Genomic DNA, 21,124 nt, shown 5'->3' on the forward strand with positions numbered 1-21,124 from the left:
CAGTTTGTGCAGTAGCATTTCATTTTACTGTCTTCAGGCTTTCTTTCTTTCTTTTATAAGGTTCCCTGGAAAATGCTTAAATAAAAAAATAAACAGTATATATATATATATATATATATATATATATATATATATATATATGCAAGAAAAATAAGTGCTGATCATAAGTTGTGAGCATAATGAAGTTGCTCAATAACATAACAGAGGCTACTGGGCTGCTTATCCTGTTAAGGCACTGTTCTAGTGCATGGATGTTTTCAAATCCAGACCATTCCAGTGTGGCCTGCAGCCCAACAGAGTAGGCACAAAATGGCCTCCAGAGCGACCCAGTGGTGTGAGCCTTCTATGGTGATGTCACAATGATCTCCAGGGACCCTTTTCTGGCTGCTCGGGTGTCTGCCATTCTGCCTGTTTAGTCTTCCTCTGACTCAGATCTGTGAGAGCCTGACAAACACGCTGCTGCTTGATAAGAAGCGGCATCAGCTGCTTCGAGGGAGAGCGCTGGCTCTCTAGCATGCATGAGGGTGTTGCAGGAATGAGGGCAGGAATGAGGGCAGAAATGTAAATGACTGGCCATTCCAAATTGGGGAGAGTATATAAATTATGTTGTTAATGATATATTAGACAAATGTAATTTACACACAATTTATTTTACTTTAAAATGAATTATAATTATAAAGTGATGATCTGGCACCCAATGGCCATATAAAACGACAGATTTAAAGAAATTTTCTGTTGCTAGAAAGACAGCCAATATATAAAAGGAATGCCACACAAATGAGAAGAATGATTGCAGTGACTGTACCAGAGGTAGAGAAGACATGGCCTATGAAGGTGATATTTAGCACCGTGTAGCACTTTTTAAAAAATAATATGAAAGTGTCCTGCCTGCAGCGCAGTGGCGACAGTGTCAGAGCGCACAGATCTCCCCAGGAGGGCCCGGCAGCCCTGTTCTCTGGGGAGGGAGGTGGCCCGCTGTGCTGAGAGCCTCCTCCTCTCGCTGGTCAAAGAGAGCCTGCTGTACCCTGGAGTCCACCCAGGCTCCTGCAAAGGGAGTGGGACAGATTTAGGGGTGAGGCCCCAGGGGGGGCGGGGGGGGGGGGGGCAGTGGCTGGGGGAAAGGCAGCCTGACCTGATCCCACCCTTCCATAAATGGGTGAGGTATCAGATGTGCCTGGAAGGCTTGTGCCCTACATTGCTTGAGGTGGCGATGGTCAGGAAGTCTTCTTCCTGGTGGTGCACAGTATGAAAGAGGTGTCAGCCTCTGGGCACCTGACGACTTTAAAAATGCACCCCCGTCGCCCTCTTTACTCCACTACCACCTTGTCTCCTATCCAGGAGTGTGGGGCGAGTAGAGGAATGGAGGATGCTTTTTTTGGGACGCACCTGCCAGGCTTGATGAGCCTGTGGCTGAAGACCATTCAACCATAGTCCCACTTAGCTAGCTGCCCTTACACAGGTAGCCTAACCCTGTGTACTTCCACATCTGGGGAACAGGTGAATTATCGAGCAGGTGTGTGAGTCAAAACAAAGGGTGGTTCACACACAAAGCATATCCCCAGCCATGCTGGCAATATAGTGACCTGTAGGGAAACTGCATACATGCAACAATGAATATCTGCTCGTGTCCAACACAAAGTGCATCACAGCAACGCACTGCATATATTTCAATCTATTTTAGGATGTTTGGTTACATCAAATTCATTTACAGTTTTGTTTCATGAAGTTATTATTGAAGAAATGTTGCAATTATAAACACCAAGTAGCATTGAGAGTCAAATATATTTTGAGGTATGAGTTTTTGGGGAAATGTCAATTTGTTTCCCATTTATTCATTCATTCATTCATTCATTCATTTATTCATTATCCTAACCCGCTTATCCTGAACAGGGTCGCAGGGGGGCTGGAGCCTATCCCAGCATACCTTGGGGCGAAAGGCAGGAATACACCCTGGACAGGTCACCAGTCCATCGCAGGGCATGCTTCCCATTCCAAAAAATGCAATTTACAAATCATACAAACTGTGTGATTTATAACAATGTACTTATTAGCTGTAAAAATCCATTCAACACAATTTATTTCTGTAACATTATGAAGCGGTCATGGCCAATCTGTGCCACCATGCTAACAGGGAGGTGCTGGCTGGTCAAGAACACCTCAAGTTCCTGCCACTCCAGAGGGTGATGACATGAAATGCAAATGGTTGGACCAACTAGACCTCCGTCAGTTTGGCTGCACCACTTGTGGTATGAGCCCTGTGGTCAATCAAAGGCAGATTTCTGAATGAAAGACTTTCTTTGTTCTGAATAAAAATCAGGCGGATGCATTTTTGCACTGGGATGAAAGAATTTCAACAAGAGGCCATAATCTCTTCTGTTTTCCACCTCATCAAGAAAAGGCTGGAAAAGTATGACAGGTACAAAGGGATTAGCAAGATGTACACAAGCAACTCAATTCAAACAAAAAAGAAAGGGCGCAAAGCACACACTAACAGTGAGATACCACAGATTATCACTGGAGCATTACAGTGTGGCATCTCCCTCTACTATTTTACATGACATCCAAAATGGATTGGTATAAACCAAAGAACACCAATAAAATGTATCCAAGCCAGGCACCCGTTTACTGAATGTGAATCATGCTGACTTTGTTTTCCCACCTGTAGGATGTCAGAAGTGGTATGGTATGAGGTGAGTTTGGGTTAAAATGTCTGATAGAGGCACGGTTGCTGGATTGCTCCAGTCCAGAGCTTCATCACAGCAAATACAGGACTGGTGCTTGCTGCAGCTTGCTGAAACCACACCCAGACTCATTTCAGGCGCCATAACCCTGCTGTAAAATCCAGCTCTGCCAGCTTGAGAATTGAGCTGGTCTAGCTGCATATGAGCTGGATGGCCAAGCTAATCATAAAGCTGGTCTAGCTGGGTATCAGCTGGTCAACCAGCATGGCCAAGCTGGTCATAAAGCTGGTCTAGCTGGGTATGAGCTGGTCATAAAGCTGGTCTAACTGGGTATGAGCTGGTCAACCAGCATGGCCAAGCTGATCATAAAGCTGGTCTAGCTGGGTATGATCTTGTCAACCAGCATGGCCAAGCTGGTCATAAAGCTGGTCTAGCTGGGTATCAGCTGGTCAACCAGCTAGTGCTGGTAGCTTGTCTGAGCTGGTAGCTGGTTCAAAACATAGCTTGAGCTGGTCAAACCATGTCAATCTGGGAGCTGGTCTGAACTGGTTAACCAGCTGCTGGCTGTTTCAAAACCTTTTTTTTTTCAGCAGGAAAGACAGGCAGTCTCATTAACTGAATTGAAACAAATAGGTGGTGGGTCCTTCAGGACCCAATACATTGTGACTCATAGCATTACAATACAAACAACAACACAACCGCCCATAGCTGCAGACTGCTTTCAGGACTATGTTATGGTTCTTCTTGTTGTACTAGCACCATGTTATTTCTTAGCCAGCAGCCAGATATTACCCTTGGCTTCTGAAAAACCTAGAGCCAGCCATCCAAATGCCACCCCAATATGTAGCTACCAGTCCGTTGGCAGGCAGACATTTGACAAATCAATGGATTATTTTAAGGTGATGTTTTACCAAAATGCCACAGACTGCAGCACAGAGAACTGAATACAATATAAAGTTTGTTTTGTAGGCTTTTATCACTTCAGAATGATGTTAGCAAATAAACGTCAAACTTTTCTCAAGTGACCTTGCTAGATAACAAGCTTGTCATTAACATATGTAAGACTAAGTAAGCATGTTTCTCGTCTGGAGTCTGGAACATATGAATTAAGAACAAAGTCACCAGAATATAATTTAAAGTCGTCGCTATTGAGACAGTTGCGAAGGAAGCCAGGAACGAATGAAGCTAGTTTTCTGCATGTGCTTGATTTAATGACATTCTAACATTATAAACAAACACTTTTTGCATTTTAGTGTTTGATTACTTGGTAAAGGTAGAAAAAAGACTCGAACTCAAAATCAATAGCCATTAGAGACTGGTGGCCGACTAAAGACACCTACCCCCACCTCTTCCCACTTTCAATCTGAGCTCCATGAAGTTGGCAAATGTTGCTGGCTACAATTGAAGACTTCCGGTTCGCATTTATCAAAATAAAAGTTTGGTGAATAAAATTATTTATGAACTGTAATTTTGTCAATTTTCATTGTTAAATTAACACAGTTGGATATAATTGTGATGTATTTGCAGAGAATATAAAATTGTACACAAATTTCTATAAAAACGGTTTGCCACCAGTTGTTGCTGTCAGGTGTGGTATGGGCATGCATTCCCATAGACTGTCAATTGCCAACCACCTCATTTGCATAGCTGATTACTCAAAAACTATTAATTGTTACCAAATGAAATGGGGTATAGATTTACTCTATACACCCATATCTTTGATATTCTACAGTAGTTTCTCTGAAATCATTTTCCCAGAAATTGTTGCTGCGTTTCCAGTGTGGGGTGGTCATACATTGCTATTGACTGTCAGTTAGCACCCAACTCATTTGCATAGCCCATAACTCATGATTTCACAGAAAGGACTATAGAATATTAAAGATATGGGTCTATAGAGTAAATGTATAACCCCTTTAATTTGGTAACAATTCATAGTTTTTGAGTTATGGGCTATGCAAATGAGCTGGTTGGCAACTGACAGTCAATAGCAATGCTTGGCCACCCCACACTGGAAACACAGCAACAATTGCTGGGAACATGATTTCACAGCAAATACTGTAGAATATTAAAGATATGGGTCTATAGGGTAAATGTATAACCACTTTCATTTGGTAACAATTCATAGTTTTTGAGTTATGGGCTATACAAATGAGCTGCTCGTGAATTGACAGTCAATGGCATTGCATGTCCTTACCACACTGTAAATACAGCAACAATTGATGGGAACATGATTTTAGATAATAAATGTATAATTTTATAGATATTTAACATAGATTTAATGTATGCCCCTTCATATTTGGCAACATTTTTTAAACAGTCAGCAGGTATGCAAATGAGCTGTTATTGAACCGACAGTGTTAAGCAATTTATGCTTGGCCTACATTATAGTAACTAGTCAAATAGCAAGCTAGTTGCTTGCTGGCTTTTATAAGTTGTATCAGCAATTAATTTAAACAATGATAATTATATGAGGAAGCGCAGAAAACGCGGTAACTATGTTCTCATTATTTAACGTTACTCAGCAGCTCTTATTTTGACGGAAAATCACAGGAAGTTCAGACCGGAACTTCTGTACAGGAAGTCTAATGGTTGCCAGCTTCACGGAACGTTCAATCTGGCGACAAACTGACCCGGATATAGAAGTACAAACGGAAGTCTGTGTGTTTTGGAAGCAATCAGGTAACATGCTGGAGCTTAATCGTTGTCTTATAATTGTTTCGAACATTTTGTTGTGGTATATGTTAAACTGTATGGTGAATTATTCTAAAGATAGCGTTAGCTAGCTAATTTACGAAGTTAAAGTCCCAGTGAGTGTTTTACTGGCTCCGTTTGTGTGTTTATTAGTTCCGTATTTTCTCAATTCTCCCGAAGAGACGATAGAAAATGACAAGACATGGGAAAAACTGCACGGCTGGTGCCGTGTACACATATCATGAGAAAAAGAAAGATACAGGTGAGTTTAGCCGTCGAACAAGCATCACCTGGCGCGTATTCATCCTACACTCAGCTAGGTAAACTAGTTACATTTGCATTGTCCCTGGAATTTATTCGCGTTGCCTATTGTGGAAATGTATTCGTTTGGTGCAGTTTATTCGTTTGTTGACTTATGTAATTCCACATTTTGGCGTGGTGTTTAACAACCCAACCAGTTCGTTTTCACATGATGCGAGTGTACCTAGCTAATGTTTTGAGTTCTCATCTTCCTCTTCCTCTTCGTATAGCGGCCTCGGGATACGGCACACAGAGTGTGCGTTTGGGGAAGGACGCGATAAAGGACTTCGACTGCTGCTGTCTGTCTCTACAGCCCTGCAGGGATCCTGTCGTAACGTCAGTCACCTTTGACGCAGGAACGCGATTATGCACACACATCTGTCGTGTCGTGCGGTCTAGATTAGTATTATCCGAACGCACTGAAGTACATGACCAATATGCACAGACCATTATCAATCCAGTACTTTTCGGAGTAAGATTATGCACTAGTCTGACAGGACACCTGTGTAATTGACACTAGTGTAATAGAACCCAGAAAGTTTTGGGTCGTGCTTGATCCAGCACCAATTATACTCCTCCCCTTGAATAACATTCCCACACGCATACTTGGTGTGCATGCATCAGCAATTCATGGTAAATGGTTGGCATTTATATAGCGCCTTTAACCACAGTGCTGTACAATTGATGCTTCTCATTCACCCATTTGCACACGCACACACACGCACACACACACCAACGGCGATTGGCTGCTATGCAAGGCACCAACCAGCTCGTCAGGACTAATTGAGGGTTATGTTGTCTTGCTCAGGAAAACCTGCCCCACAATTCAGAACCGTAGACAAATCACAGGGATAAGCACAAGCCAGTCCTCCTAACAGATGGCAGCAATGTTACTAACAGATAGGAGACATCACCACAATATTACATTACTCTTCCTGACTAACAATGGCTTAATGGTAAAAAGCAAAAATGCTGCTCACTCATTTAAGAGGAAATCCAGCGCAACCTGCGGTCCACAAAATCATCCATCAAGCTTTACAGGTCCACGTTCCTGGCTCTGTCACTTTCAGTTTTGCGTCTGGATAATCCACTCCGTCTCTCTTGTCCCATTCTGCTCCTTAAGCAGTTCTTGATAAGTGTTTAGTTTTGAGAATGAGCTTTGGCTGTAGCGGCAGTCACTCGTATGGTGAAATTGAGAATCAACGCAGTGCACACTTCGCCAAAGGCAGTTGCTCGTTAAAAAACGGAATCTACCTTTTCGTTGCCTTTTCCAGTTCTGCCTTTTTACTTTTTTTTTGTGTCACTTGATTATATTGAAGTCGTGTGGTCTGTTCTGTTCTGTTTATGTTTTGTGTGGCCAGTGTGGATGGCTACTTGTATGAAAAAGAGGCCATTCTGGAGTACATCCTTCACCAGAAAGTGGAAATCGCCAGAAAAATGAAGGTTTGTCCGGCGCGGCCAGCTGCTCTCTCCTGCTCTGTCTGTGGAAACATGCGTTATTCGTTATTATACGCACTCCCTCTTTCTGCTCTCTCCTGCTCTGTCTGTGGAAACGTGTTATTCGTTATTATACGCACTCCCTCTTTCTGCTCTCTCCTGCTCTGTCTGTGGAAACATGCGTTATTCGTTATTATACACACTCCCTCTCGCATACTCATACTATTAATACTCCCTCACTTGCTCTCTCTCTCTGCCCCCGCCCTCAATTCAATTCAAAATAATGTTGCCAAAGCACAACAGAACATTGAACATACACCATTGAACACATGAATATACAGTATTTCTGGACATAGTCTATAGACAAGCGTGTATTAAGCCTACTCAGATAGGCTCACTCTGTTTGTGGCAAGCTGTGATGTAATTTGCTGCTATTCTGATGCATTTTTTTATGTTCTCCTAGCAAATGGGAGCTTTTGGTGGCCAATTAAACCGTCAAATACCTGGCATATTTTTGTGAACTTGGTAGAAATTGTTCCTTATGTTCTGGTAATTTCCACATGTTGGAAAGTGTAGCTCTGTCACCCCCATCTCTCTCTCTCTCTCTCTCTCTCTCTCTCTCTCTCTCTCTCTCTCTCTCTCTCTCTCTCTCTCTCTCTCTCTCTCTCTCTCTCTCTCTCTCTCTCTCTCTCTCTCTCTCTCTCTCTCTCTCTAATGCAAGAAGTTATATAAAAAAGAAAGAACAATTTTTCATAATAATCATAAAGAGTCACAACTGTTCTTCAGGCTGTGACCGACTGGTGGCTACATGTTGTACAGCCAACAATTTTTATTTTTTTAAACAAACCTGTCTCTCTCACACACACACCTGTCTCTCTCTCTCACACACACCTGTCTCTCTCACACACACGTCTCACACACACCTCTCTCTCTCTCACACACACCTGTCTCTCTCACCACCTGTCTCTCTCTCACACACACCTGTCTCTCTCACACACCTCTCTCTCTCACACACACCTCTCTCTCACACTTGTCTCTCTCTCTCACACACACACCTCTCTCTCTCTCACACACACCTCTCTCACACACTTGTCTCTCTCTCTCACACACCTGTCTCCCTCCCTCCCAGGCTTATGAGAAGCAGAAACGGGCTCAGAAGAGCGACAGCCAGTTGGAGTCCAGCTCTGGGGAGAGAGAGAAGGTGGAGAAATTCAAGAAGAGGGAGAACAGCATTGTCTCCAAGCCCATCAACCCTTTCACCGCAGGTATGGGGGGATGAAGGGGTGCGGGGGAGTCGCTGGCCAAACCAGAGAGGGAGGGTCTCTCAGTGTGTCTATTTATCTCTGCCGTGTGTGTTCATTGTGAATTGGCCGTCTCCACAGCATTTCGAAATCGGTGAAGGTGAAGGTTGTGTCACCCTGTACTGGCACTAACGCTGCCACTCTCCCACAGAGTCGAGTTGACTTTGTATCCCAGCCAGTAGTGGGCTCTGAGGCAGGCCTTTTTGGAATGTAACCCATGGTCTCTTAACAGTCATGTGAACTTGGGTTAAGGTGGGTAATGGTGAATGTGGTGGTTTGAAATGGGAAAGGGTTTGGCAGCCATTTTGCGCCAGAATTCTCACTACACATCAGCTAGTCGATAAGGGGTCTTAACATGTCTGCTGTGCAGTAAGTGTGTAGTCGATAAGGGGTCTTAACATGTCTGCTGTGCAGTAAGTGTGTAGTCGATGAGGGGTCTTAACATGTCTGCTGTGCAGTAGGTGTCTGCAGTAATGCACAGTAACGTGTTGTCTGCAGCTACGGCCCGAGACTCTGAGGCGAAGGCCAGCTCCAGCTCCAGCTCCAGCTCCGGGGCCGGGGCCTGCCCTGCTGGGCCCAGCTCCAGCTCAGCGCTCCCCAGCTTCTGGATCCCCAGCCTGACCCCCGAGGCTAAGCCCACCATCCTGAAGAAGCCTGTGAGTCTCTCCTCTCTGTGTCTGTGAGTCTCTTTCTCCTCTCTGTGTCTGTGAGTCTCTCTCTCCTCTCTGTGTCTGTGAGTCTCTCTCTCTCCTCTCTGTGTCTGTGAGTCTCTCTCTCCTCCCTGTGTCTGTGAGTCTCTCTCTCCTCCCTGTGTCTGTGAGTCTCTCTCTCCTCCCTGTGTCTGTGAGTCTCTCTCCTCTCTGTGTCTGTGAGTCTCTCTCTCCTCCCTGTGTCTGTGAGTCTCTCTCTCTCCTCCCTGTGTCTGTGAGTCTCTCTCTCTCCTCCCTGTGTCTGTGAGTCTCTCTCTCCTCCCTGTGTCTGTGAGTCTCTCTCTCCTCCCTGTGTCTGTGAGTCTCTCTCTCCTCTCTGTGTCTGTGAGTCTCTCTCTCCTCCCTGTGTCTGTGAGTCTCTCTCTCCTCCCTGTGTCTGTGAGTCTCTCTCTCCTCCCTGTGTCTGTGAGTCTCTCTCTCCTCTCTGTGTCTGAGTCTCTCTCTCCTCCCTGTGTCTGTGAGTCTCTCTCTCCTCCCTGTGTCTGTGAGTCTCTCTCTCCTCCCTGTGTCTGTGAGTCTCTCTCTCCTCCCTGTGTCTGTGAGTCTCTCTCTCCTCCCTGTGTCTGTGAGTCTCTCTCTCCTCTCTGTGTCTGTGAGTCTCTCTCTCCTCTCTGTGTCTGTGAGTCTCTCTCTCCTCCCTGTGTCTGTGAGTCTCTCTCCTCCCTGTGTCTGTGAGTCTCTCTCTCCTCTCTGTGTCTGTGAGTCTCTCTCTCCTCTCTGTGTCTGTGAGTCTCTCTCTCCTCCCTGTGTCTGTGAGTCTCTCTCCCTCTCCTCTGTGTCTGTGAGTCTCTCTCCCTCTCCTCTCTGTGTCTGTGAGTCTCTCTCTCTCTCCTCTCTGTGTCTGTGAGTCTCTCTCTCTCTCCTCTCTGTGTCTGTGAGTCTCTCTCTCTCTCCTCTCTGTGTCTGTGAGTCTCTCTCTCTCTCCTCTCTGTGTCTGTGAGTCTCTCTCTCTCTCCTCTCTGTGTCTGTGAGTCTCTCTCTCTCTCCTCTCTGTGTCTGTGAGTCTCTCTCTCTCCTCTCTGTGTCTGTGAGTCTCTCTCTCTCCTCTCTGTGTCTGTGAGTCTCTCTCTCTCCTCTCTGTGTCTGTGAGTCTCTCTCTCTCCTCTCTGTGTCTGTGAGTCTCTCTCTCTCCTCTCTGTGTCTGTGAGTCTCTCTCTCCTCTCTGTGTCTGTGAGTCTCTCTCTCCTCTCTGTGTCTGTGAGTCTCTCTCTCCTCCCTGTGTCTGTGAGTCTCTCTCTCCTCTCTGTGTCTGTGAGTCTCTCTCTCCTCCCTGTGTCTGTGAGTCTCTCTCTCCTCCCTGTGTCTGTGAGTCTCTCTCTCCTCCCTGTGTCTGTGAGTCTCTCTCTCCTCCCTGTGTCTGTGAGTCTCTCTCCTCTCTGTGTCTGTGAGTCTCTCTCCTCTCTGTGTCTGTGAGTCTCTCTCTCTCCTCCCTGTGTCTGTGAGTCTCTCTCTCCTCCCTGTGTCTGTGAGTCTCTCTCTCCTAACTGTGTCTGCAGAGGTACGTTCAAGAGGGCGAACATTAGCGGCCAACAGTGTTGTGAGCATTCCTTTTAGTCGGCCACCAACGCCCTTTTAACACAAATGGATGCAGTCCCGTGAGGGCCCTTATCTCTGGCCCTGTCCCAGGGCAAGACCGTGCTCTGCCCGATGTCGGGGCGACCGCTGAAGATGAACGAGCTGATTGCAGTGCGTTTCACGCCCCTGGACCCCGGACTGGACCGCGTCGCCCTGCTCACGCGCCAAGTGAGTGTCGCCTCCTGCTTTCAGAGAAAATATTTAAAGGTACAATAGGTAAGATTTTGGGGTCGAAACGTTACAAGACCATTGTAAATCCCTTCCTATCATTGAAAAAGGCTCACCGACATGTTGTGTTTATAGTGTTTAAATTACCAAAATAACTGTACAATAATTCAAGCTCATTGGTTGAACATTGGGTTTTAATTGCCACAGCCAATGGCGTTTCAACGTCAGCGCGTTTACAGAGAAGGGGGAGGGACATGGGCGGCCTGTAGCGTAGTGGTTAAGGTAAATGACTGGGACACACAAGGTCGGTGGATCTAATCCTGGTGTAGCCACAATAAGATCCGCACAGCCGTTGGGCCCTTGAGCAAGGCCCTTAACCCTGCATTGCTCCAGGGGAGGATTGTCTCCTGCTTAGTCTAATCAACTGTACGTCGCTCTGGATAAGAGCGTCTGCCAAGTGCCAATAATGTAATGTAATTCTGATTGTTATATGTTGTGGTTTGAAGGTGTTTGTTGGCGCTATTTTTCTCTTGACTGTTAGAAGTCAGAAATGACCTATTGTACCTTTAACTACCCCCTACTGCAGAGGTCTGAACGGTACTGATTTTACGGTGGAAGCTGAAACCAGCAGACCCTGTAGCTGCCCGGGGCCCGGGTGGGATACCACTGCTCCACAGGCCTATTGCATCCACAGTGATGCATGTCTTTATGAGTACCCAACGAGTGACACACCACTGCTCCACAGGCCTGTTGCATCCACAGTGATGCATGTCTTTATGAGTACCCAACGAGTGACACACCACTGCTCCACAGGCCTGTTGCATCCACAGTGATGCATGTCTTTATGAGTACCCAACGAGTGACACAGTGCGGTGCCAGGATATAAGCCACAACTAAATGGGCCATTTCATAACAACTCCAGGAGGTTGCACTACAGCAGCAGTTGGCAGACGATGAAACACGATGATGCAGTTCCTGAAAATGTGAGCTTCACGCTCCACTGCATTTTGCCGGCAGAACCGTTTAAAGTTTACTGGTGCCGCACGAGGTCCATCCATAACTTAGCCCTGAATCTTACAAATTTCTGTCTAGTGGGTAACTCTGTACGTAGACTGCATAGCTCATAGAAAATATGCATCCGCTTTTGTTTTGGAGATATCTGGCCTTGGTTTTTTGCCTGAAAGTAAAGGCATATTGAGTGTGATTTGGTGTGTAGAGTGAGCGGGGAGCTGCTGTGTTACAGGACCGCTATGTGTGTGCAGTGACCAGAGACACGCTGGGGAACTCCGTGCCCTGCGCTGTCCTCCGGCCGTCGTGAGTATTTCATTTTCATCTGCACTCCTTTCCTTCTGCACTCCGTACCCAAAATCAACTGATTTTAGGTGAATATTTAGCTAAATGTTTAGGTTGTGTGACTACCTGGTCCCAGTTCAGTCGGTGGTATATTTAAGGACTCATCATGGCTCTTTCTCCAGTTGTACTGGAGTTGGCGGACACGTGATGAATTGTGTCTTTGCCTGTGTGTGTGTGTGTGTGTGTGTGTGTGTGTGTGTGTGTGTGCGTGTGCGTGCGCACAGGGGGGCCGTGGTGACGATGGAGTGTGTGGAGCGGCTCATACAGAAGGACATGACCGACCCGGTGACCGGGGACAAGTTGACAGAGAGGGACATCATCACTCTGCAGCGGGTGAGCGCCCCTCAGCCCATCCCTGTGAAGCCCCGCCATGGCTCTCTCTGACTCCCCTGTCTCACTCTCTCTCTGACTCCCCTGTTCCCTGTCTCACTCTCTCTCTCTCTCTCACTCTCTCTGCCTCCCCTGTTCCCTGTCTCTCTCTCTCTCTGACTCCCCTGTTCCCTGTCTCACTCTCTCTCTGTCTCTCTGACTCCCCTGTTCCCTGTCTCACTCTCTCTCTGTCTCTCTGACTCCCCTGTCTCACTCTCTCTCTGTCTCTCTGACTCCCCTGTTCCCTGTCTCACTCTCTCTCTGTCTCTCTGCCTCCCCTGTCTCACTCTCTCTCTGACTCCCCTGCTCCCTGTCTCACTCTCTCTGTCTCTCTGACTCCCCTGTTCCCTGTCTCACTCTCTCTCTCTCTGACTCCCCTGCTCCCTGTCTCACTCTCTCTGTCTCTCTGCCTCCCTCTCTGTATCCCTGTCTCTCTGTCTCCCTCTCTCCGTCTCCCTGTCCCCTGTCTCACTCTCTCTCTCTCTCTGCCTCCCTGTCTCTCTGCCTCCCTCCCTCCCTCCCTCCCTCCCTGTCTCTCTGTCTCTCTGCCTCTCTGTCTCTCTGCCTCTCTGCCTCTCTGTCTCTCTGTCCCTCTGTCTCTCTGTCCCGTCTCTCTGCCTCCCTCTCTGTCTCCGTCTCTCTGTCCCCTGTCTCCATGTCTCCCTGTTCCCTGTCTAACTCTCTCTCTGTCTCCCTGTCTCTCTGTCTCTGCTCTGCAGGGGGGAACCGGTTTCTCCGGCTCTGGAGTGGACCTGCGGGCTAAAGAGGCTCGTCCCGTAATGCAAGTGTGAGAGCCCTGCAGGAAATGAGCTCCGGGGATCTTTTTATTTTTCATTTCTCGTCAGTGTAATGTAAATGAATGATACAGTTGCGTTGTATTGTTAAGGTGCGCGTACACACACACACTCAGCCACACATGCATCCACTCCAGTACTTGAAACACACACACACACACACACACACACACACACACACAGACACTGGCACATGGTTTTATAATAAATGGAGAAATAAACTATGATGTAAACAAGATGTCTTTATTGTGAGAGAATGTAGGTGGTTTTCCAGTGTGAGTGTTCCTGGTTTTGTACGGTGTTCTCTTGGGGACATAAGAGACCGCATCACAACTCATCATGGGGGTCTGCCATCAGGTTCCCATAGTCGGTTATGGAACTGCTCAACAGAAAATCCATTTTGTCCAAAACCTCTGACAGAGAAAGCCGACCATCCTGAAAGGGATGGGTAGAGACAGAGGTAGGCCAACTGGAGTGTAGACTGCATATACTAAACAGAACAGCTGTTCTTAAAAATCTAATTTTCCTTCCTGGTCTTGGGTGGGTCTATAAAGGGTGACATTGCCTCGATGCGCTTCCTCCCTCCCTCCCTCCCTCCCTCCCTGCCTCTCTCTCTCTCCCTCAATTTGATGCTACCATGGTGAAGAAAAGTCTCTTTCAAAAACAGTGATTTCATATTTTTGAACAGTAGTGTATAGCAGTATATTCCATTCTAGGCAGGGACCTCCCAGAGCTCAGTTTGGCCTGTAGTAGCCCTGCGTTGGTATACAGTATACGCTGTAGTTGCCTGTAAATTGTGGTAAAGCCCTCCCTGCATTGGTATACAGTATAAATACGTGTTGTGTGGGGTTAAGTGCATTTTGGTATACTGTAATGAGGCACGCTGGGGTTCAGGACTGTTACATTGCTGTGCTTAAGACAGTACAGTACAGTACAAACATTGGCTGTGTGTAGCTCAAGTACAGTATGAATGATGCATGTAAGGTAAAGATGAGGTAAGGAAAAAGTATTTAAACTTAGTGAGGCTTTTGAAAAATATTAGGTAAATATTCATCTTACCCGACAGTCATCTGTGTTGGGACAATGCGTTTTCATTTGCCAACATTTTCATGGTTTACCACAATTATGCCAACTACTTAATAAGTTAAACTTTTAAACTATGCCTTTGTCCCCCCCGCCCCACCCTGCCCCGCCCAAATATAAAAGGCAATTACCCACCCTCTCCAGCCTTTATCACGTCTACTCTTACCCCCCCCCCCCCCCACTCAAACGTTATCAAAGCTCATCATGTCTCTTGGTGAGGTCTTCCCCATAATTGGTTGCCTGGCTTCCAACAAACATGTTCCAGTTGGCCAGGATCTCCTCCTTGGTGAGTTTCTTGTCCTGCTCGGCCAATCGCAGTGAAGAGGTGAAGGAGAAAAGCGGTGCCCGCCACCATTCATTACGAGCACAATGAGGAATTTCAGAGAGAGATGATTTAAAGGTTCATTAGATTAATGGCCATTCAGATCAAACAGGTAATTACAAAATAACTCTTAGCCTGCATAGATATTAACGACAAGCTGAAACAGAATCACTTTTTCAGCCACTCCCTGAAAAACTATGAATATAGATTTTATGTCATCATTTACCAGTGTCAATTTCCATTCCCCTCCAATCAATTTCCTTTTCACTCATGTCAAACATCCTCATTTGACGCCAGTCAATTAGACTCCCCGCCCTTCAAAAACTCCCCCCTGAAAGATCCGTTTCACTCCTGTAAATCATACGATATATCACTTCCGTTTCAGCTTGTCTTTAAAGGAAAACGCCAAAATTTGGGGAAATATACTTTTTTTAGACTTACCCAGACAAGATGTTAGATTTCATTTTCATTTTGGTGCGTTCACTGGCTCAATTTCCATGTTAGCATAATGTGTTAGCTTAGCATAAAGACTTGAAGCCTATAGGAGTCAGTAGCCTACATCCTTCAAAGTGAAGAAACGCACCTTACAGCAACTCCCAAGCCGTCTTATTCACACAAGATATTGTGTATTTGAAATTAAAATGAGAGACATTGTTTTCGGAGAAAGACGGTTGGAACTATAACCGCTGAACAGATGTATCCTCTTCTGTCTTCAGTTGGTTGATTTCTTCTGAAGGTAGTTTTAAAAGGTAGAACTTCTAAGTTTCTAGCTAAGCTAAGCTAACACGTTATGCTAACATGCAAACTGAGCCAGTGAATGTGCAAAAATGAGAATGAAATCTAACATCAGGGGGGAAAAAAGGCATACTGCCCAGAAATTTTGGTGTTTTCCTTTAACATTCATATTTAAATTCAAATCTTTAAATTGCATGACTTGCAGAGCATGGAAAGTTCAACACGGACACAGCACATCATTTCCTGAAGGCGCTAAGGCGTCTCAGGTTTACATCTATGGTGCGATTTCGGTGCTCGCGCCCCACACTGACACTGTGGCGCGCCGGACAGAGGAAGGGAGGCGCAGACGCACCTTGTCTTTATCGGTCGCTTGCAGGAGGTGTCTCGCCTCGTTGTCTGCGTGATCGATCCCTCCAGGAAGAATCCACTCGGCCACTTCAGAGGCGTCCAGAACCCCATCCTAGCAGCGGGAGAAGAGGGCCGTGCCCGTTCAGCCAGGCCATACGGAGCAAGTCTCACCTGCCACAGCCCCTTACGGTATACCCACTGCTAGTCACCCAGGTTAAATATGAGGGACGCCTTGAAATTGACAGAACTCGCATATTGGAAACTCAGTTTCAAAATGCCCTCGACACCATTGAGCTTTAAAAGATAAAAGCGAGCTCTCTATGCTGTTGTAAACTGGTTTGTATGCTGCTGTAAACTGGTTTGTATGCTGCTGGTAAACTGGTTTGTATGCTGCTGTAAGCTGGTTTGTACGCTGCTGTAAGCTGGTTTGTACGCTGCTGCAAACTGGTTTGTATGCTGCTGTAAGTTGGTTTGTTCACTACATTTCCACTGGAGGCTTTCACAGTTAAGCATACCTTGTTCATATCTCTGAACTCCACAAACTGTTCTTTTTCCATTTTTACCCACTCAGGCTCGGTCTCTCCATCTTCAGGGCTGGTGAGGTCACCTGCAGTAAGATGTAGGGCACAAAACACTATTTCAGCCCTGCTGAAAAAACAGCTGAAGCTATGCTTGGAAACTGCGGGTAGCTGGTTGACCAAGCTGGACCAGGCCACGGGACCCATCCATGCACTGTAAACGTGTATCTGTAAACCTTGACACTCAGTGAATAAGTGAAGTTTATGTAATTATTGTCAATTTTACATTCACAATTACTCTGTTAAATGTACGAAGCAATACTTTGTGTAAAAAAAAAAAAGAAGAAAAAAAGTTTTACATACATATACATTTTGTCAGTTACTAAAACCATTTAGAAAAGGAACAATATGACTTGTTTTGCATCATCATATACAGGCTCACGTTTGACCATTTCCAGTCACTGTTCAACACAAACTGGCATCTGATTTCCTCCATAGTACCGTCAACACACCGCGATCCCCTCCACGGCACCCATTTTCCCTCAGCTTAAATACATGGAAGTCTATTGCAAAGCTAACTGTTACTAGTCTTACCTAGGAATTCCTCCAGGCTAAGAAGCCCATCCCCGTTCTGGTCAATGTCCTCTATCGTTTCCTGGAGTCCAAAAACAAGAGGAGGGGTTTGAAAAATCAGAGGATTGGAACCCGCTGCTCATTTCTGCATTATTTGTTGTGCTTGTGGTTATGGCCTCGAGCCACGTAGCCTCCTTTCCGCTCACGCACCGTCACGACCACGTCCTGCATGTGCTTGTGTGTCTCAGGGTGCAGGAATGCGGTCATCTCTTCCTTGGTGGCCGCGCCGTCTGCGTTTCGGTCTGCGGCCTTAAAGCGCCTCTCATCCCTGGCCACCATGGACTTGTAGTTGTCCTTCTCGTCAACATCAGCAGACTTCTCATCTGAAGCAGGCGGGATGTTCACACATTCAGCGTCACTTTAACTGTAGGCTGCACTACAGTGAGAACTTAAATCGGTAATTTTGAACTTCTAATGGTCGAGAGAGGAAAGGCAGCAACAAACACCCTTCAAACCACAACACTGTTTATCCCTCCCCTTCTCTGTGAACATGCTCACATCGAAATGCCATTGGCTGTGGCAATTATAACCAATTTTCAATGAGCTTGAATTATTGTACAGCTATACAATGTCTTGGTACAGAGTGTCAGTCCGTCAACTATATTTTGAAACCTGAATTTAAGGACTACAAACACAAGCAGAGGGTGAGTCAACATGTCAGTGAGCCTTTTTCAATGATAGGAACGGATTTTCAATGGTCTCGTAACAATGTTTTAACACAAAAATCTTAGCCACACCCCCCCACTCTCACCCAGGAATTAGCCATACCCCCCCCACTCTCACCCAGGAATTAGCCATACCCCCCCCCCCCCCCACTCTCACCCTGGAATTAGCCATACCCCCCCCCACTCTCACCCAGGAATTAGCCATACCCCTTCCACTCTCACCCAGGAATTAGCCATACCCCCCCCACTCTCAAACAGGAAGTAGCCACACACCCCCCACTCTCACCCAGGAAGTAGCCACACACCCCCACTCTCATACAGGAAGTAGCCATACCCCCCCACTCTCATACAGGAAGTAGCCATACCCCCCACTCTCATACAGGAAGTAGCCATACCCCCCCACTCTCACACAGGAAGTACCAACACCCCCCACTTTCACACAGGAAGTAGCCACACCCCCCAACTCTCACACAGGAAGTAGCCATACCCCCCACTCTCATACAGGAAGTAGCCATACCCCCCCACTCTCATACAGGAAGTAGCCATACCCCCCCACTCTCACACAGGAAGTACCAACACCCCCCACTTTCACACAGGAAGTAGCCACACCCCCCCACTCTCACACAGGAAGTAGCCACACCCCCCCCCCCCCCACTCTCACCCCGTAAGTAGCCATAAGTTTTGTTTCTGTATTCCACCCAGGAGACCAGTCCGTCATTGTTGAGGTCGAACTCAGTCCACTGCTTGTCCACATCCTCCTGGATGTATCTGTTCTGCCTGTGTTTGATCCACTGGTACAGCTCGCTGTGGCTGATGAGGCCGTCCCCGTCAGTGTCCATGCGACCAGCGAGCTTCCTGCCCGAGGACAGAAGGGTAAAAACATGCCCATGAGCCCGACAGGGCTGTGTGGGACGTGACTCCACATAATTCATTACAACACTGTTCCACAGAAGGGGGAAGGAGACACCACTGAAAACCAATGTTCTTCTGCTCGTATTCTCATGTCTGCGGTTCAAACTGAGGGTGCTGTTTGCACTTCCGGAAGATCCTGCTCTGAATGGTCCAGAATTACAGAAGACTGAGACCATGACAGTCATAATAATGAGCTATTTAGCTGACAGTTTTATCCGACTTACAGTTCAATAGACTAAGCAGGGGACAATCCCCCCCTGGAGCAATGCGGGGTTATGGGCCTCGCTCAAGGGCCCAATGGCTGTGCGGATCTTGTTGTGGCTACACCGGGGCTTGAAACACCAACCTTTTGGGTCCCAGTCACATACCTTAGTGACTAGACTACAGGCCACGACAAATAAAATGGCATTAATCTGGCTTCTTGCATGGCTTATGCAGCTATGGCACGGGATTGGGTTGCTCGGAGGGGAGGGGCCATCCCATAGGGTGGGCTGTGGTTGGCTGTATCATTGAGGGTTTCAGGTGGAAGGTGCTTCTGTGCAATCCTTTTCATTGCACAGAAGCCCCCAAGCCCCTATACCCCTATACCCCTATATCCCTATATCAGCAGTCTACCTACCTGGGCTGCATAGTGCACGCTAGTCCGTGCTTTCCCTGAACGGTGGAGAATGTGCAGAGGTGGGACAAGCCTTCAACTGCAGTTACAACACGAAAGGGACTTTTTGGCAAAGAAAAGGTGAGGAAAATGGTGGACTGATTTACCCCAGTCTGTCCTTGCTCTCCTCAGGAGTCAGTTGATCAAAGGTCTTAGCCTCGTCCTTTCCCAGGAAAGCCTCGTGGTCAAACTGGTAACCGTGGTCGTCGTCATGGGGGTGGTCGCTCAGGTCACCGTGGTGATGAACACGTTTTTTCTCTTGTGAGGGCACGCCAACCACCACTGCCAGAAACAGTGACACTGTCCCAAGTAAGGGCATGAACATCATTTTGCCTTTCCTGGATGAAGGATAACAAACACAGATAACAAATTAAGTAAAATCGAACCAGGACGAGGTGATCACTCATAAACTATTTCGGGATTACTATGAACATCACATTAAGATATAGATAACTTTGTATTACACTTTGTATTGAAAATAGATAATATATAGATCATACTGAAGCAGTCATATTAATAACTGAATGAATAGATTATTGTTCCTGCTATGTCGAAAATAAATGTTGCAAACTCTATGTATGAGTCTGGCAATACTTTGACAAGCAGGTTTAAGCACTTTCTCCAGAATTAACATTGAAATCCGCAAATTCCGTTCTAATGAAGACGGAAAGCCAACAAGAGTAGCCTCTTGGTTTAGCTCGTGCCATATTGGTGATTTTATTCAGCAAATGTAATGCAATCTAGCAAAACAATACTTACCGATTTTGCCTCAAACAAACTGATAAGAACTCGCTTTTACACACTTCGTTATGCACAATACGCGCTGGCAGTGTCTTTAAATTATGTCTGGACGGGACGAAACCCTTTCAACAATGGACCAATGGAAAACGTGTAGACATAGATGTTCACCAATGATTGCGAAGAAGCGAGAAGAGTCGAGTTGTGATTGGTTTTGAAGCGCCACGTTGACACGCGAATGAACGCTGAGCGGGGCGTAAAGGAAAGGGCGAGAAGTCTTGCGTTGACAACACCGTTATCAGTGTGTTCAGCGCGCGTTGATCGCTAATCAGACTAATCGGAAAATTTGAAAAAGAAGTAGGCTACGTTAAATTTTGTACTGGCGTTTGATAACCCTTTATTGCTTTGTTCAGTTTATCTTCATGCATTTTATTGCGAAACGTAGCCTAAATACTGCATAACCACTCTGCCAAAAACAGATATTGGCCTGATGTGGGCAGCAAGAAATTGATTATGCTACCAGCTGAGGGTGTCGCGCAATGCGCTTCTGTGGAAGGCGAATCAAAGACGAAACGTATTTCCTGCTTCTCCGAGTCCCACCCTTGGAAATTATTTAATATTATTCAATAATATTGCATACTGTATTAAATAGAGTATTATATTAAATACTGAAGATCAATCGATAGAAAGAGAGACAGTCAATGAGGACCATGACGTTTAGGACAAAGTCATATTTGTTCTTGAGTTAGCTCTGTATTCCACAATTTTAGATTTCTAATCAAACAATGTGCTTACAGTGCACATTCTCAGCGTTTATTTAGCCTATGTGTATTTTTATACATCTTGGTTTCACCATGTGAACATTATAGCACCTTTTGTACGTGGGCACCGCAATGTTTGGGACAAATGGCTTCTCAGCTGTTTCTGATTAGTCGGGTCAGTTGCTTTAGCGCAGGTATAAGAAAGCTTTCGGCATCTAGTTTTCATTCTACACTACACAAATTGCCTTCATATTTGAATGAAAAAGTCAGTTAATGTATTTGTTAATGGTTATAGTTAACTATTAGTTAACTATTAACAAATACGTTAACTGGCTTTTTCATTCCAATATGAATTTCCAGTAACTAATGTAGTTG

General features: G+C 46.1%; 2 protein-coding genes across 3 annotated transcripts; one reads left to right on the forward strand and one right to left on the reverse strand.

The window, feature by feature from the left end:
• The first annotated feature begins 5,179 nt into the window (after positions 1–5,179).
• On the forward strand, positions 5,180–13,601 carry nosip (nitric oxide synthase interacting protein). Of its 2 annotated transcripts, none has more exons than XM_061225330.1 (10): positions 5,180–5,360; positions 5,553–5,634; positions 5,903–6,008; positions 7,034–7,115; positions 8,239–8,374; positions 8,909–9,066; positions 10,747–10,863; positions 12,107–12,177; positions 12,441–12,549; positions 13,305–13,601. In XM_061225330.1, the coding sequence occupies exons 2-10, from the start codon at positions 5,565–5,567 to the stop codon at positions 13,374–13,376; spliced, it is 921 nt and encodes a 306-aa protein (XP_061081314.1). In that variant the 5' UTR covers positions 5,180–5,360; positions 5,553–5,564; the 3' UTR covers positions 13,377–13,601. The 2 variants fall into 2 exon arrangements, with proteins under 2 accessions (XP_061081314.1, XP_061081313.1); XM_061225329.1 differs by having other exon boundaries at positions 5,181–5,360; positions 5,526–5,634.
• A 1,037-nt stretch (positions 13,602–14,638) lies between these two features.
• On the reverse strand, positions 14,639–20,106 carry rcn3 (reticulocalbin 3, EF-hand calcium binding domain). Its single transcript, XM_061225325.1, has 8 exons — positions 20,010–20,106; positions 19,358–19,588; positions 18,345–18,538; positions 17,169–17,341; positions 16,980–17,040; positions 16,383–16,474; positions 15,872–15,979; positions 14,639–14,762 (listed from the first exon to the last, which is right to left on the reverse strand). Exons 2-8 carry the CDS (start codon positions 19,576–19,578, stop codon positions 14,655–14,657), a joined length of 957 nt encoding a protein of 318 aa, XP_061081309.1. The 5' UTR covers positions 19,579–19,588; positions 20,010–20,106; the 3' UTR covers positions 14,639–14,654.
• Between the last annotated feature and the right edge of the window lie 1,018 nt (positions 20,107–21,124).

Source organism: Conger conger, chromosome 16 (genome assembly GCF_963514075.1).
Source record: "Conger conger chromosome 16, fConCon1.1, whole genome shotgun sequence".
NCBI lineage: Eukaryota > Metazoa > Chordata > Actinopteri > Anguilliformes > Congridae > Conger > Conger conger.